Source organism: Chaetura pelagica, unplaced genomic scaffold, assembly GCF_000747805.2.
Source record: "Chaetura pelagica isolate M959 unplaced genomic scaffold, ChaPel_1.0 scaffold79, whole genome shotgun sequence".
Classification (NCBI taxonomy): Eukaryota; Metazoa; Chordata; class Aves; order Apodiformes; family Apodidae; genus Chaetura; species Chaetura pelagica.
This window is the reverse complement of record NW_009969339.1, coordinates 5,483,791-5,501,547: the sequence shown is the minus strand read 5'-3', so window position 1 is coordinate 5,501,547 and position 17,757 is coordinate 5,483,791. Positions and strand designations below refer to the sequence as shown.

General features: G+C 46.0%; 1 protein-coding gene across 3 annotated transcripts in view; it reads right to left on the bottom strand.

Annotated features, from left to right (window-relative positions):
- The window catches only part of HIPK2 (homeodomain interacting protein kinase 2), an 89,816-nt gene that overhangs the window by 13,414 nt on the left and 58,645 nt on the right, over positions 1–17,757 (bottom strand). For 2 of the 3 annotated variants that reach the window (XM_010005810.1, XM_010005811.1), the window contains exons 5-11: positions 17,533–17,717; positions 13,668–13,830; positions 10,853–11,072; positions 9,174–9,295; positions 4,553–4,695; positions 3,998–4,177; positions 1,109–1,390 (exon numbers count right to left, since the gene is read on the bottom strand). In XM_010005810.1, coding sequence (XP_010004112.1) covers positions 1,109–1,390; positions 3,998–4,177; positions 4,553–4,695; positions 9,174–9,295; positions 10,853–11,072; positions 13,668–13,830; positions 17,533–17,717 — 1,295 coding nt within the window. The remainder of the gene's footprint in view (positions 1–1,108; positions 1,391–3,997; positions 4,178–4,552; positions 4,696–9,173; positions 9,296–10,852; positions 11,073–13,667; positions 13,831–17,532; positions 17,718–17,757) is intronic. The other variant, XM_010005812.1, reaches the window with a different exon arrangement.

Sequence of the window (17,757 nt, the reverse complement as noted above, 5' to 3'; positions counted from 1 at the left end):
TTCACATCCTTGAGGCTAAACACATCTCAACTGTTCAGTGCACATTTACAGTGCTCCTCTTATCACCACAGCACAGAGATGCAGAGATATAGATAGATATCTCCAATGATTAAAGGAGAATCTGCTGTGGAGCATGTCCTACATTAAAAAAAATAAAAATTCCCTCATGACAATACTAGAAAGGTAAAGTTAAAAAATTCCTAGTTCAGTTACCAACATACAGATGCTAGAATTATTCAGCTGTTTGCAAGGCTACTTCTATACAACTTGTAAAGCAGAGTGGTATCTTATGACTGGCATCAGATGGGAAGCCTTGAGTGTGTGCCTCTATGAAAAGTGCTGAAAAGACAGTTCTGAACAATTAAAGGCTCTCATCCACAGTAGATGACCAGCACTGGCAGCTCTTCTAGGCCACACTGTTTACTCAAGTGAGTCAATTCTTGAGGACCAAACTCAGTCACCCCTCTGCAGTCAGTCAAAGAACCATCAGTTTCTGCCACTTTAGTAATATTTCTGGGATGTTTTTGCAACACAATCAGAATTGAGCAAACCTTTTGCAATGTATTTACCATTAAGTCTTTCTGACACAGTAACTAACCATTCTTGGGACCTTTTTATGGCAAACAGCACACACGGAAGCTGTCATTGAATGCTCTTTGCAGATGGCTGCATGACTGAGAAAGAGAAAAGACAATTTTAAGCTACCTTCCTTTCAAGGCCTTCTTATTACCTGAGTCTTAAATAGCTGTATTACTTAAAAGCTCATCACCATAGGTCTGTAGAGTCTCCTTTCAACCATCCTATGAGACAGAGCCTACTATTATGTCCTCTTAAGGATGACAAACTATGGCACAGAGAGACTACTACACAGGTCCAAGGTCACACAGCAAATGTACAGCACAGGGAAACACCACCTAAGCCTGTGGAGCCCTCAGCTAACATATTTTAGCCTTCCCATCACCCTTCCTCTCAAATGAAAGATGACCTAGGTGAGGAGACCCAACTGTAACTCCCGTCCCACCTCCGCCACTCCCGTAACGCTCCGCCGCTTCTCTGCCTCTATCTCTCTCTCCTTGCGTACAGAGAAGAGCGGAGAGCCGCTGCTCACCTGGTGGGTGCATGCTTCTGCTCCTCCTCTTCATCTGTGTCGCTGCTGATGGTGATGACACTCACTGCGGGGCTGGGGGTGTCGGGGATGACAATCGTCTGCCGCTGCCGCTCCCGCGTGGTGCTGGCGGCCACGTCGCCCCAGCCGCAGGTGAGGGAGGTGCTGCAGGCAGGGCTGTTGTGCACCAGGGCACAGCGGGGCGGGGTGTTCTCCTTCACGCGTTTCGACCGCTGAGGTGAGCTGATGGACTGAGAGGATGAGACTTCATAGGTGGATGCATTTCTGAAAACGAGAAAGGTTGTTAGCTGGCTGAGACCGGGTTTGCTTAAGTCGCCTGTCACCGTGGCTTTTTGATTTCCTGGGCTCTGGAGGTACAGAGCAGAGGGAAACTGCGGAATCGGCACAGTCACCTCTTCAAAGGACAGAGTGCCTCACGTGACTTATTCATGTACCTGGCTGAAAAGCAGTTTCTTTCGTAAAAAAAAAAGAGAAAAAATCCATTTTGTTTTCTCTAGAAATTTCGAAATGAGAAATGCTGCCTCCCAGGAGTTGGCACTGTGAGGCAGAGGGTAGTCACCCAGCCCAGACAGACAAAACACAGGTGGGCACAGTATGGCTGTCACCAGAGGAAGAAGAACCCAAATGATAATCCCTTTCTCCTGTATCCTGCACAGAGGCATCATGACCAGGTATTTTTTTGGCCAGAAAAAGCTAAAGGTAAAATTAGAATTTGTTGTAGATAACAACAATAATTTATCAGAAACACTGCTCTTAGCTGAAAATATAATTTTCAGTTTAAGAATCTTTTCAGTTAATATTTTCTGCCCAATGCTTTATTCTCTAGGATAGTGGAGTCCCACGGATGAGAGCACACAGATGGGAGGAGATATAATCAGTTTCATTTCATTCCCACGTGAGGCAGCAGATACAGCATATATAAATTAGGAAGAAAATAATCTTTTTGTTATGCAGTAGAAAAACATTCCCAAGTCCTGTTTTTTTATTCTTTTTCCCAGTCTTCATGCTTCAGTTTCCCTGTCTGAGAGTTGGAAAGGGCCTAGGGCTCACTTGGATCAGGAATCTGAACACAGAACCTGTCCACCGAACAGTGCAACACAGGTCTGCAGGTTGGAATATTTACCAAAGCACATTGATTAAAGCCCATTTCATTCATTTCCCTACATTTTCCTTCTTCCTTGCATTTCTTGTACTTCTTCTGCCTATTGCAGAACATTTGCAAATTCAAAAGGGAAAAAATAGTTCTGGCTTTGTTCTACAGTGGGGCTTGGGCTGCATGCTCAGCTTGGCCCAAGAGCTAACAAAAGGAATAGGTGGCATCCATCAAAAGGAAGTCATTCTGGACGTATCGCACTATACCAACTTACAGAGGGTCCTTTGCATAACAAATGGCTGCACAGTAGCATTTGCAGTGCTTTTTGAATACCAATGAGCAGCGTGGAGTACCCTCCTCTCCAAAGGAGCATGTTCCTCTTTTGGTTACAAAAGCGTGACAATTAATGGAGCCGTAGAAACCCATTGCTCTGCAAGTGTCCAGTTCTGCCTGGACACTGTCACTCTGGCCCTGGAGAGGGAAGGGAGAAGGGAGGCCCTGCACAGGCACACTGGTTGCAACAGGTACTCTCTTTTGCTGGCTTGCTGGGGACGTAGCTGCCTCTGCTCCACATTACAAATGGACTAAGACAGCTGGAGCACACCCAAAGTAAATGCAGCATTAGAGAGCGCATAAACGGGAAGGATTTAAATAGTCGCCTCTGAACTAGAGTCAAATTGGTTGTGAACTCAGAGCTCGTCTGGCCCCAGTCCAGTCACCCAGGAAAACCACAAGCTCCTCTGTTTTTGCTGCTGCACAACTGGTGACCCATTTTTGGTTCTCTCCCCTGCACTGGTTTGTTTTGGTATTTTAAAGAAATGTGCTCGTTTCACAGCCCAGAGGACCTTCCCCAGAAAAGCTGCACATATGTCTTAAAATAGCTGTGTCCTCTAGGCAAGATCACAAGGCTGTAACAGGCACCACAATCATCCTACCATTAGAGTTGTGCCACATTACATAGTATGAACCAAAACCCAGCCTCCTCCTTGCAGAGTCAAACGGTCCTGCTGAGAGTTGATAGATTTAGGTGTCTAAAGACTGTCCTTGAATGAGATTTCTGTATAAAATGCTTCTTATTTTATGCTGCTACGATTATAAAAAGGCCAGTCTGGCTACCTGTTGCTGGTGTGTACTGTTGGAAGATACACGCCAACCACCTACATTAGGAGCTAGAGAGCTTGGCATTAGAGTTCAGAAGACAGGTCATCATGCCACTGGTTTTGAAAAGGCAGATCCTGTGTACACACATCGGCCACGTGTTCCTGAAGACGTGGTCCCCTGGAGGTGTACCAAGCTCCCTGTGGAAATATAGACACTGCACCTCGGGAGTCCTTTGAGATGATGTGGGAAGAGAAGGTCTGGCAAAGGGGCACTGCACCACACTGACCTGAGAATATGGTTACATTTTTAATTACAGTGACTACAAGGCCTCAGGTAATCACAGAGGCTTATCAAGGGGTATGAACAGGACCTGAGTCTCCCATATTGCCCCCCTCCAGCCACTAACTCCAGCAGAAAATGAAGCTCACTGGGTATAAAATACAGCTGACTACCTCTTCCACCCCACTCTCCTAACCAGGCTGCAGGAGAGCCAAGGCAGTGAACAGTCCAGTCACAAAAAGAGTGATCTAATCGCTAGAAGGTCATGGAAGAAACTTTATTACCATCTTCATCAGCACACTCTTGTCGCAGGGCTGCCTTCAGAACAACAGGAGGCAAGGACTCCTGTCTCCCCAACGCCATGACCAAGGCCAGTGCTGGGAGCCGTGCACACTCACCGGGGCACTGAGGGGTGCTGCTTGCTCTTCCTGGTGGCAGTGGCAGCGGCGGGCGGCTGGCGCATGACGTGAGCAACGCCCACGTTGACGGGCTGGGCGGCGGGCAGAGCCACGTGGCTGGCCAGCAGCGCCGGCTGCTGCATGATGGGGTTGTAGTGGCTGCCGTGGGCATGGGTGTTTCTGCAAAGTGGGGAGACAGGCACGAGTTTAGAATGCAACCGGTGGCTTCCAGTGGGCTTGTTTGCAGGCTCCCGCTGCCTTCGCTGAGGCACCCCCCTCCAGGGCCCCCCCGGGCTCCCAGTAACCCCAGGAAGGAGTGTTTTCCCCAGGGAATAGAGTGAAGGGAGCAGTGTGAGCACAGCACTCTACTTCAAGGACAGGGAACAGAGAAGCTGCCTGTAGCAATCAGCCAGCAGGGTGGCAGGCAGCAGCCTCTGCCCTTCTCTCCCCAGCTCTGCAGCCTTGCAGGACCCCATTCCTCCCACCCCGACTCTTCTAACACCTCCTCCAGCCCTGATTGGTACTCCAGGGAACCTCCTAGTGCCTCCAGTTTACCTCCAGTCTGCCAGTGGTTGAGTGCCTGCCATGGATTCTGGGATGACTGTTGCGTGCTGGACAGAAGTGTGGGTGGCCACTCCAGTCAGCTGCTGCCAAGCAGGAGGGAGCAGGATCTGCTGCGTGCCACTGGGCCATGCTTGCTGTTGGAGAGGGAAAACAATTTGTTAACAAGAGGCATCATACATACAGTGAGTGTGATGGTGGTCCATGCTCTATATATATGGTCCTAATAATGATCGTGGTGGCCATCCTACTGACCTCTTACCACTTTTCTGTCCTAGATGACACACTTTTAGGAAACTAAAGGAAAAGCAGTAAAAGTTATCAGTAGAGAGCACAAAGAAGAGGAAAAAAAATCTCTGCCATCCCAAGTAGCAGCTGTGTTTCAGGTTAAGCTGGAAATGGAAAGGATTGAAACTGGTCAGCATTTCAACCCACACATCAAACACTTTTTAATTTTGACTCTCCAGATCAGCTGAGGTCCCATTGTTATTTACCACTTCCTATAGCAAACTTTCCTTCTCACTCCAACAGGACCTAAAGGACTTCAGGAACTTAAAGAACAAAGTTTTCAAGGATCAGGAAAGAGAACGGGGGCTGCAAGGCTTTTGTGAGGAGGAAAAAAAGAGGAATTTGGGATAGCAAAAGGGAGTGAGTATTGGTCACTGAGTGCTGTCCTTGGGGGGGGAACATCTTGCAGCATGGGCCGAGGAGCCCAGTCACCTGCTTCCAGCTCACCAGGAGCCCCCTGGCCAAAGCAGAGCAGAGCTGTGGAGGCATGTTTCGTGCCTGTCCTCTCTGTGGGCTCTCTGGCTTTTTCTGAGTGGGTGCCTCCTTGCAGGGGTGGAAATCTCTGCCCTGTGAGTTGAGCCATGACTCTGCTATGCAACTATCCCTCCAGCTGCACTGCTACAAGCATGACTCAGGTCGTCTTGCTCCGGTGACTCCAAATACGAGACAGATGATTCATTTTTCAACTGGGGAAACTTTCTTTCCTACGTGCTGCCTGAGAGGAGTGGTTCCAGCAGCTTCTCATTGCCTGGGCTGGGGAACATGGGGGTACTGGCTACATTCCTCCTTAGTTCCAAACAGCACCAGTGCATTGGACCCATGTTACGTTATCTCACAGATCTAAGGAGGCTAAATTTTAAAGAGAGGAGACTTCTTTCAGGCACACATTTGTCCCAGTCTCCATCTGCACAAGAATCCTGTTACCTATCCCCATAATCACCTCCTATCACCCAGTAAACAGCCCCCACCAAAACAAACAAACAAGCAAACAAAACCCTCTTCCTGGTTCTGCTCTGAAGTTTGACTGGCTTGTAATTTTCTGCGTTGCTGAGTTAGATGAGAAGGTTATGGTGAGGCCTCTCAGTAACATCTGTAAAGGATAGTCACAGGGCTCCTGAGAGCTCTTCATCTCAGGAGCCTCTGCCACCGACTGGTGCTGCTTGGAGCAGGCAGGAGAAGGAGGCAAAGACCCAAAAAGATCAGGGAAGGAAAAAAAACCCTTTTTCTCCTCTCCTTTTTTCCCCAGCTCTTTAAAAGAGACTAAACTACTGTTACAGGCAGTCTCTGGGGACTACCTGGATTCACTTGCAGAAAAAACTGCTTCCTCCCTTTTCAGGAAGAGAACTGAACAGATCTAAGCTCCTTTCCTCGCTGCAGTGCATAAATTTAGCTGCAACGTCAGGGTCCAGGCACAAATTCCTCACTTATTAGGTAAGGACCACTGAATCATTTAATCTGCAGATAAGACTTGTCTAGGCTGATCCACTAGCACACTGAGCTTACACACGGGAGGCTTGTGCCGGCAGCTGCAGCCGGTTCCCAGAGATTGCGTTACTGCCGCAGCGCAGCACCACGCTGGCCCCGTGCTCGGGGTCTGGTGGGCTGCCCAGTGCAACGGAGCTCCTGCTTGGGATGTAGAGCAAGAACAACTAAGGGAGTAAGCGTGCTTGTTCTGAAAGCTGGTGGCAGGGCCTCTGTGGGAAGAAGTGTTGTTGGGAAGGAGTTAAAAGGAGAGAAAATCAAGAATTCAGAGCATTATTCAAGGACAGGGTTCCACATTATGGAAGCCTGCCAGAAAACTCTACAGCTTTGTCTCTTTTGAGATCTGAAGCTGCAGAGAGTTATTAGTATAGACTGGATCAGCCTCCTTTCACATACAGTCTGTGGACACATTTGCTTAGGAGTGTGAAAATAGATCCAGAGAAGTTACAAGTAAGTTACTTTTGCCACTGGCTCTGCATCTTGCAAACTGTTTGCTCTGCCTAGTTCCATGCCACCGGCTGCAGACACAGGTCTGCCACAGATGATGCTTAAAATTTGTCAGTGTCTCTGCTTTGGGTCCCTCCAGCTTCTGGAGCTCCTTCCCCTGTCCCGCCTCTGGGACCGCTGGTCTACTACAAAATGCTCAGGAGAGCTGGACGCCAGCTTCTCTGCAATTCAGTAAGGCTTTGCCAGCCACAGCTATCCTGATGTGGGCAAGCACAGCAACCTGCACCACGTGCTATGCAGGGAAGAAAGCCCAGTGGCACCACACAGTGCTGGCAGCACAAGGAGCAGCATCACGCCTGATCAGGGGGACAAATAAGGTGGGTGGAATGACAGAAGTAGGCTCCAGAGGTGCTAAGCTGTCTGCTGGGGACAGTCCCTCCAGTAGTTGGAGCAACTGCATGGTCTGGTCTGAAGAGCATTAGATAAGCAGCTGTGCATGAGAGGAACAGCTCTCTGCTGAAAGAGAGACATGCAGCCGCTCAGATCAGATGTGACTACAATGCATTACAAAGAAGCTGTGTTTTTCCATTCAGGAAACTGGAATTGGGTACAGATTTGTTTATCAGACCAGCTGCTCAGCCCAAACTGAGCGAGGCCCATGGACACCAGATGCCACTGGCATCAATCAGAGTGCCCTGCCATCAGTGCAGCAGCCAGCATTCCGCAGGCAGATATAGCAACAGGCAGACTGCCTCTCTCTCTTTTATTAAATCAAAAATTAAAAATCTATGCAAGCAAGGAGTGTATGTCAGAAACAGTTTAAATTCCCTCGTGGAAGTGACAGTGAAAAAAATGTCAGTAGAAAGTATGAGAGAGGCAGCCTATGAAATAGGAGTTCATGTAGCAGGGGCAGCACAGAAACTGGTAGCAAAGCTCCTCCTGAACGCTCCCTCCCAGACTGTGGCCCCAGTGACCCCAGCGAGGCCACCTTAAGAAGAAAAGAGCTGGAGATCCTGAGATCTTCAGGATGCTTCAGATCCATCCCCCATACCACATCAAGCCCAGGTAACAGCCCACCTCAGGAGGCCTGGCAGGATGGCAGGGCACGCTAAGCTCTGTCACCTCCTTCAGCCACTGCCTTGGCTGACTTCTTGCACAAGCAATAGGTGCCCACAACTGTGCCTGCATGGACTCCTTCTTGCTTTGCCACTGGTTTTGTTTCCCCTGCCTCTCAGGTTCTCCTTTCCTACCAAACAGGAGAGGTGGCCCATGTAAGTTGTTAAAACAGGCTGAAATAGAGATAGGTTCCATATTTCAGACAGCTCTCTAAAAAGACTCTGCTATTGGCCAGGGCACTTTAGCTAATAGAAATCACACAGGCTACAATTGTGTGTTGATTTATTTTCACCAGGTAAGTAAGACTGGCAGGTGGCAGAGAAAACAAATTGCACCAGCAGTTATACCCCAGGAATGCACAGGCATAAAAACCCAAGTCTGTTGGTACCTGACTGCATATGACCATGCTGGCATTAACAAAGGCATGGCAGATCAACCAATCCTGAGTCAGAAGCATAAATTTTTTACTTGCAGGTCACCTTTTCCAGGCTGTACAGCATAATACTAAGCATACTGGGTTTTTTTCCCCTCTGCCAGAAACATGTCTGATACCAGCAGAGGTACCATGGCACCATCTGAAAACCAGTATGGGCAGATTCACTGAAGCCATCACAAGGAGGAATGAACAGCTCTTCTGGGAGCTGGGATTCCCCTTGAGGATATGCATGTGATCAGTGGTACCCATTCCTGTTTGGGTTTTTTCCTGGGAGGAAACATGCTTTTTACCCATGAGCACATTTCAGACAATTGTGCCAACAAGAGCCACTGACAAGGAGAGCTCCTTGGCTGTGGGGCCATTGCCTCTGCCCACTACATTTACCCCATAACTTAAAAACAGAGGGGCAGCTCACAAAACATAAGAGTGCAAACCTAAAGCATGAAAGATATTTATCAGCAGCATGCAATTCACCAGCACAACTCCTGGCCAGAAACTACCACTGAAACAGTGAGTTCAGAAGGATGTAAGAAGGTTATTACTGGTTCCTCCTCAGCAGAGGCCTGTCACAGCTTTGCCTGAGGCTCCCTACGTAGTCTAGTGGAGAAGCAGAAGGAAAGAAGACTTGCAAAGACTTTTGCAACTCTGACGTAGCCTTTGAGCTGAGCAGTGAAGTGGGGGAGGTTTGGATGTTTCAGGGAAAGCTGGAGACCCTTACGTGACTGCCCAAGTCTCCAAACTGCACCACGGAAGGCCCTCAGTCAGAGAAAGCTACTCTCCTCAGCCTCCAAGAGCTAAACAACACAAAAAATACTGGCCATGCTCAGTGTCTTCAGAGCTCCTTACCTGTGCGAGGAGTCCTGGCTGGATCTGAAGAGGCTGGGCCCCGGGAGCCTGAGTGACAATGGGAACAGCGTTCTCCATCCGAACTGAATACCCAGCATGCTTCGAAGGGGAGGCTTGTAACCCTGTTCCACCAGCACAGAAGGCACAGCATTAGCCATAAACAGCAGTGCTAGGAATGGGGGTTTGTTTTTTTGGAGGTGCAAAAAGGCACCCTCTAATGTTTGCTTAAAATTGCAGTGTTCAGTCCCTCTGAAAAATCAGGCTCTCAGAGTCCAACATATTCTACCCCAGCCCAGAGATGTCCATCAGATGTTCATAAATATGATACATGCATAAGGGTGCAGAAAAGACAGTTTAAGGGGCTTTAAGGATTAACTGAGTTCCTATTTTTAAGTTACCTTGAATGCGTGGGAAATACAACATATACAGGGAGAAAAGGAAGAGAGAAGAGGGAATGGCTTCTCTTCACCCATATTCTCTGTTTTGACAAAAGAAAATGGTCCTGGTCCTTGCCAGGCAAAACCCACTGCTATGTGAGAATGCTCTCTTTAGACCAAAGTGAGACAGTGGCACAGGAATCCAGAAGTCTGTACTCCCTCAGCATTGATAGGGATTGGTGATTTTCTCTTGCACAGCTTCTCAGGACTCATATTTAAAAGGCTCTGATTTGACAGTGTTATCTAGCAAGCCCCAAACCCAATCACTGCTGAGTCAGCCACGCATTAGCCTAGCTGAGCTGGAGGAAGCTTTGCTCTCCACCACCTTAGTGCGTGGCACAGCCTGTGCTACCTCCTCTGCTTTAAAGCTTTCTCAAGACAGCAAGCAGAAGATGTTAGCATATATTTCTGAAGTCAAACCCTTGAGATGCATTTTAACCATGTACAAGAGGTCTACCTAAACTCCTGTAGTTCAAAAGAGCTTTGATAATCTTGCAGAACATTTAACAAGTACCTAGAGACTGCTGCATGGACAGGCTTGCAGAAATGAAGAGCAAAAGTTGCACCAGCTGAACCAAGGTCTATTTAGGCCACTTCCTACAGATACCTGGCTAGTTTTTCCAAATTGCTACAGCATGTAAAGTAGGGAGAAGGATCACCCAAGTTGTCTGACAACAGTACCTGCCACTGGTATATACAGGCAGAGCTGTTCGCAGCAGGGCTGGAGGTGAAGGAATTACATCGATAAAATCAGGGTCACAAGCACCTGTTATGGGGGTAAACCCTCATCTCCACCAGCACCACACTTCCTGCTGCATTAACCTCTTGAGTACCCCTTTTAACAACTGAATCACTAAGAAGAGATGAAACCATTATATACGTACTGATTTACTGTTGTTGTAGGGGCAAGTTTTCAAGTTTACCAAAGTGAGGCAGAAGAGCCTCAACCTCTATTCAGGGCAAAGGACGACAAGTATCACATATTCTTCCCCAGCTCCTTCTCAGTGCCTGATCCATTGTTTTAAACCAGCCATCTCCAACTCATGATGATGGAGGTGCCTGCAAGATCTACTGCTACAAACATTTCCATCTGCAACCACATCATCGCTCTGATTTACTAGGCCAGCAATTTTCCCAACCATCTGATATGCGCTAAGGAAGCTTGTTTCTAACAAGACCTAGCTGGAATAGCAGTGCGGACGGAGCAGTGACTGGTCAAGATCTGGCAAGGCTGTTACTTACCTTGGAAGCCTGGTGGGCAGACGATGAGAGCTTGCTGGAAGGGGTCAGGCCGGGCACAGATCTGCGCTGTTCCTGTCTGCAGAGGCATGCTCCGCTGGGCCACCGCAGCCATGGACGCTGCTGAGGGCTGGTAGAGTGCAGATTGGTAATTTAGTATGGAGACCTCGGGGTTGGCTAAGGAAATAGTGGCACTGGAGGAGGTGGGAGCCAGGTTGGTGGTCTAAAGGAATGACGGGAATTAAACAAACAAAAACAAACAAACAAACAAAAAAATGAGGGAGATGGGTACGCTGGAAGAAACAAAATCCAAAAATAAAATAAAAAAGTAAAAGTGCAAGACAGAGGAAAAGAAATTAAATAGAAAGAAATGGCAAACTGAAAGCAAACATGGGATAGGGCAGGACACTGAGGAGCACAGAGGCAAGGGCAGCAATGAGGAGAAGAGCATGATCTGCTTGAGTAACCACAGCTGGTCCATGCCATGGGATCTCTGGCTATGCAGGACTGATGTGCACTGCTTGGAGATGTAGCATGTTCTCCAAAGCAGAACTGTAGCCCCATTTATTGCTCAACTGGCTCTGATTTTCACCATGATGAAGATGGGTTCAGAAAATGCTGCTATCCCAGAATCATATTATCTCATCATGCTCACAGCTTTACAAGAAGCTCACATTCTCAAGAAACTCAGCACCTCCATGCCCTGCAAAGACTTGTCCTAAGAGAGGAGACTCATTCCAGCCTTTTATCTACCTTGTATCTAAGATGGTATGTGCCCCTTGAATTATATTTTGAATCTGAAGAAATCAGAAAGAACATATAACAGTAGGTAATAATGATACTTTCAAAGTCCAAACTTGGCTGAACTTGACTTCAAAATCTTTCAGAGAGGAAACTCCAGCAGAGAATGTTGCAAAGCCACAAATTCAGCCTAGTGTTCTGAAAAACATCTAGAAATCTGAGGGTGACTTTTGTTTTATCTGGAATGAGTCTGCAATGGTTGCAGGCAAACTACCCCCAAACAGCTCTGCAACAATGCCCTTAGCCTTCATGTTTAGGCAAGCAGGCTCTACCAGACCAGAGCCTACCTTTCCTCTCCATTCAAAGACACTAGCATCCCTGCTGGAGATAGGTGAGGCAACACTTTCTCATGGTGAACATATGAAGCCAGGATGAGGCTTTGATGGAAGCTGCAGGAGGCAGCAGGCTGAGCATTTCATGCTGCCCTTGTTGCCACTGGGCCCAGGAAGGGTACCCATGCTGCACGACCACTGCCATGGCCACAGCCACGAGGGATGCAACAGCGGAACATTTCTTCCTGCTCCTCCTCCTTCCTTCTCTCTGCAGTGGCAGAGAAGTGCAACCTGTTCCCCTGTGCAACACACCAAGGAGCAACCACAACAGCCCCCGCACTCCTAATCTCAGGAGTCGATACTGGAAGGAGGCAATCCCCAGATATTTTGCAGAGACAGGGAGCACCAAAGAGCCAAGATGAGTGGTATGTTAAAGTGAACAATCCAAGGTTTAGACCTCGCTCTAATTAAAACACCTTTCCTGGAACTGCTTCTACCACTTCTAGGAACACTGGAGATACCAGTTCTGCTCACAACACACACTACTTATGAGAATTCAGAGATTACCACTGACCTTCCCACCCAGCAACAGATCTTAACATCAAGTGATTTGTGAGGAAACGAAACCAAATCTGCATTTCCTACTAGCAATTTCTAGGTACAATTGTGGTGTCTCTGCCTTGCAGCTGGGGCCCAGAGGAGCACGTAGCATGCATTCCTTTAGTCAGCATCTCAGGAACAGCCAAGAAAGAACCAGTGTTTTAAATGAATATCCTATCACATCAAGTCATGACCTATCGTTGTGTGCTTCTGCTTAATTAATTGTTCCAAAAGACCTTCTTTGATCATATATATCGAGAACTGAGTCATGAAGTCTGTTTTTTTGAGTGACACTGCAATGCCCTGTACATCTACAAATACTCCTGTAGCTCCCTTGCTTTTCAAGCACCATTTCTGCAACATTACCTACAATCTCTAGAGTGGACCTTGAGGAGCCTGTTCCCAAAGGCTTAAAAGACAGTAGCTATTTCTTCAGTTTTAGTCTCCCAGAGTCCTGTCCCCAGAGAGTTTCCTTTCACAGTTGTAATACAGTACTGAAGTAAACAACTTAGCCTGCTAGTCACATAAAATTTGTTAACACAGCACCCCCAAACACTGGGGCATGTAAAACTAAAGAGACCAAAGCATGATTACAAAGCCAGAGCCCCACAACATAGAGTGCAATGTGTTCAGAGTGAGGGTATGTGCACAGAGTCCCCATATCAACTGTGGCACTTGAAGTAAAGTCAATGAGAGAGAAGAATAAACATTACCACTAAACTCTTCTTCCTGTTGATCGGTTATAGTGCTGTGTCTGTTACAGATAGGTTTAAAATTCTTTGTACTTCAATGTCAACATCAAGAAGTTCTGTAAGATCACAAATACTTCTGCCTGACCCACAGAGTGCAATCCTGCTTGCTGCATCAGGGGACTAATGAGCTTTTCCCCATAGCAACTTCCCAAGTAAGTAGGATTTATCACCCCCAACAGCAACATAAACAATGAGGGCAACATTTCACCATCACACGTAATGTCACAAGATTACAGCTTGCCTGAAGAAAAGAGAATGAGGAAGAACAGAGGAAGGAGAATAAAAAAAGTACTATCTCTTTTCAGGCATGTTAAATGGGATGCTATTTTGCTTTTCATCTTCGAGACCCTACTGACATTTCAAGCACTGGCTTCTTCTGATTGATGCTCTTACCTGGTTGTGGACTGTGTTCAGCTGGTTGTTAAAAGTCATGGTCAAGTTGGTTGATGTGCTTGGGGCTACATGGGTGATGAATGGTGTCTTGCTCTGGTTCACTGTGTCATACATATTCACCCGCCGCTTGCAGATATCCATGTTCTGGAAGCAGGACTTGACACTGCGTAAGGAAAGGGGGCACAAGTAAGAGACAGAAAATCAACTAACTGACCCACAAAGGCAACAAACAGTTCATCAAACTGGCCCTGCATTAGGTCTCAACAGTAGACTTGGCACTTTCTAGGCTCTTAAAGCCCTTTTTTGTTTTATGCAGCTCTCTCGTAACCAGTGAGAGTCAGATTAACCCTGTACAGAAGAAGGCCAAATGGGTGACAAGATGAGAATGGCTGCTCTGGAACTCCTGGGTGTCCCCATGTGTCTGAGCACTGCAATGCGAGTCACAGGCAGCAAGCCAATCTGTTGGTCTTCAGGTGGCTATTTTAAGAGTGAAAGAGACTGAGAACAAGATAGGACATTTTTTTCTGATGATTAAGCTGGAAAGGAAAAAAACAAGTAACTCATGCTTTCTCCCTCACCAAAAGCCTAAAGGTAGTTTCACAAGTCTTTCACAAGGAAGAATTTTACTATTCCTGATCACTCACTGAGACCCTTAAAAAATCTGACTTGTTCCTTTTGAAATGTAGTTTCCAGAGAGCCAACGTCAGCCAAGTGCTTAAAACGTTGTCCCTGTCTGGCTAAACACTTCTGCAGGTGCTTATCTTAAAGCACATAAGCTGTCCTCTTGCAGGCAATGGGACGATTCATATCACAGAAGGTTATGCCAAATCCGAGTCATCAGTGTCCCAAGAGAATCAGGTTCTGAGTTTTTCTCTGGGGGGGAAGATGACAGCTTCTTCCTCTACACAGACTTTCCTTTAAATGTTACGGATATTGCAATGGAAATTTTGAGAAGTATCATATTTTGTATTCCCAGTAAAGGAGATTAAATACTTCATCATTTCTAGAGCACTCTAGGTGTCTCTTACATGAAACTGTCAGTATTTCATTTATATAATTGGGACACCAAAGCATACAGAGGTTTAAGAGATAACAACATAGTGATCTTGTGGAAAAGTGTATTTTTAATACATTTTCTCCAAGGTCTAAAAACCAACACAGGTTTTCCGTAATTCTTCCACAATAATTATTTTTACAAATGTAACCTCAGAGTCTGAAACACAACAGAAAAAAAGTATAAAGGCATTTATGTTATTTCTATGGTTTCCATCTGGAAAAATTGAAAATACAAGCAATAAAAATCAGTTGCAGCTGTAAAATAACCAGCTGTATGCATAATTTATTTTGTAATGATCTAAGTTGTTAGAGGTAGGGGAGGTAAACACATCCTCATTTAACTTTTAAGAGATAAAATGTCCCCTCAAAGGGAACCAGTTCATATAATCCCTAGGGTTGGTCAGGAAGAGGACCTAGATCTTTTTATCCCTGTCTTTCCTCTTACTCACATGATCATCTTTCTTCCGCTACTGGTAATATCTTGATAACTGGATCTTTGCCATAAACACCTGCAGACAAGACAGGCTCAGGACACTGTGCATAGCTGCACATTATGTGCATTCACTTAAAGAACTATGAAACAACTGTAAGTTGCAGAACAAAAAAAATCAAACACTTAACAGATAAAAGTAGACCATTGGATTGCATTTTTCCAGTCAAGAATGAATGTAATTCTCCCTCCAGAAAGCACTAGAAATAAGATATATTTTATACATGATAAACTCTGTGTGTCACCAAGCTGTTTTATATATAATCTCCGCTAATGTCATACTGTGTTCTCTGTCTTTACTTTAAAAAAAAAAAAAAGGGAAAATACAGGAACAGAGCAAACTAGACAGAAAGACTGAGGAGTACTCAACAATTTAAGAGCCAGTCAGTTAATTACATGAAACAGCAGCTGAACTCACTTTGCTGTTTGCTTTTAAGTATGCAGAATTGCCCCTCTTGGTCTGCTCAAACTTTCAGCCTCTCTGAAGTGACACAGCAGAGATTCCTTCCAGAAGATATATCTTCCATAAATTCTACTTTCTCTGCTGCCTGATTTACTTTCAAGAGAGATTACAACTCCCTGCATCTCTTGAGGCTTTGAAGTTTCTATTCTTAAAACCAGGGGCAATCACAGACAGAATTTCCATTGACTTGCCACACTGCTTATAGCTTATTGCTCCTTTTACCAGTCACTGCTTCCAGCACAGAAGGGCTGTGCGGGGTTACGCACCTGGCTGGCACAGCCTTTAGTATTCAGAGACCCGATGTTGAATTTTTTATTCAGGTAAAATTCTCACTGCTATTGGCCCCAATGATATTTTCAACATTTCTGGGCCTTTGCTTGAGCAGCCACAAGTAAGCACTTCAGAAACGAAGACATGAGTATGGTCTGCTGCGTTAGTGGAAAGACTTCCGATGACAACGCGTTACACCACAAATCTCTCCTATCTTACACAATCAGTTGTTGCACAGCAAGAAGGACTGTTGCAAATGGTGCAGATACTGTTAGAAAATACTGTCATTTTTAAATTTATTAACGTTTCTGTATAAAAATTACTTTCTCTCTATCTAGCCCAACAATCTCCCATCCTGTTTTCATTACATTTATCACTTACTATCTACTTACAGATAACAACGCTCAAAGATGTCTGTGCAGGTTAAGTCTGGGTCTACACAGATCGTGCACCCACTACCTTCTGGTAAGCAGCTGCTCTTATCTTGTGATAAATGTAATAAAATGGCAGCTACAGCTCCTTCACAGAGAGAAAACTACCTTAAATGACCTTGAAATACTGCAGGTCACAGCACACATAGGGGCAGGAGAGGTGACACACAGTAACCTGTTGCTTAGCAGCGCCCACACAAACATACTCCATGGCTTTTTAAGCAACCCCCTTTATTTCATACCTGAGCTCCTCACAGCCTTTAAACACCCATGCACATGGCACCCAATGAAGCGCAGTGCTGTGCCAGTAACTCTGTTTTCCTCATGAGGTGAAGGGACATCCTGCAAAAGCACCTTCAACTGCAAAGTGCTGCAGAGAAGGATGTTCAAAGCTAGGTGTCCTGAAGATTTTGGAATACTCTCCCTACTTGTCTGCTCTCACTTGCACCTGAGAAACCTATGTGAACTCCCTAGGAGACCAGAGCAAATGTTTCCTGGGTTTCAGGCTGCTGTGCTCCATGAGGCAGCTCTAAGAAACAGGACTGTCAGTCTTGGAGACCTGACACTTCCCATCTCCACATGGAGTCCATCTCAATTCCACAAATGTGTCAACTGCGGTCAAAGTGTTTAAGGTCACATAGGCAGGCAACAGAAAAGCCAAAATCTGATCTCCTTGTCCTGTTGCCTGTGCCTGTGAAGCAGCCTGCTGCAGAAAAAGCTCTTCCCTTAAAAAACAAACAGCCCCCAGCTGACCCCTCAAGATGGGAAGGTTCTAGGAGGAAGGGTCGGCCCTCCACTGCAGATAAGGTTGGTTTCTGCAGTAACAATCAGGACTATATTACTTTGTGCTATGCTGATACTTTCAGCACTAATTGCAGACTTTCTTCTGCATTTTAATGCAAACATGTGCAATTATTGAATATTTACATAATGAATGTAGCACACACTGCAGTGTTCAAATCCTACAACACAATTCTTGCAACCTTAAGAGCTGGCAAACCTCTTTTTTATTTTTATTTTTTTTTACCAGAAAAAGATTAAAATTCAAGGTTTATGCATTTCAATAGTGCCTCTCAGATACATTTGGTCTCCACCATAACCAGCTCTTCTCTTCATCCTTCAATTCAAAACCCAAAGGAAAGGAAAGTCACGTACTGTGTGCTGTGAGGGAAATCGAGCAAGTGCGTCATGGTGACAAAAGGGTGGTTCAGAGTTTCAATGGGTGTTATTCTCTTATCTGCATCTATAGTCAACATCTTCTTTAACAGATCTATAAACTCCCGCCGGTCCGCCTTTTCCACCAACATATCACTTCCTTCCAAATCTGTTGTCATGTTCACCTAAAGGAAAAAGGACAAGGGTGAGCACTAAAGGGAAAGA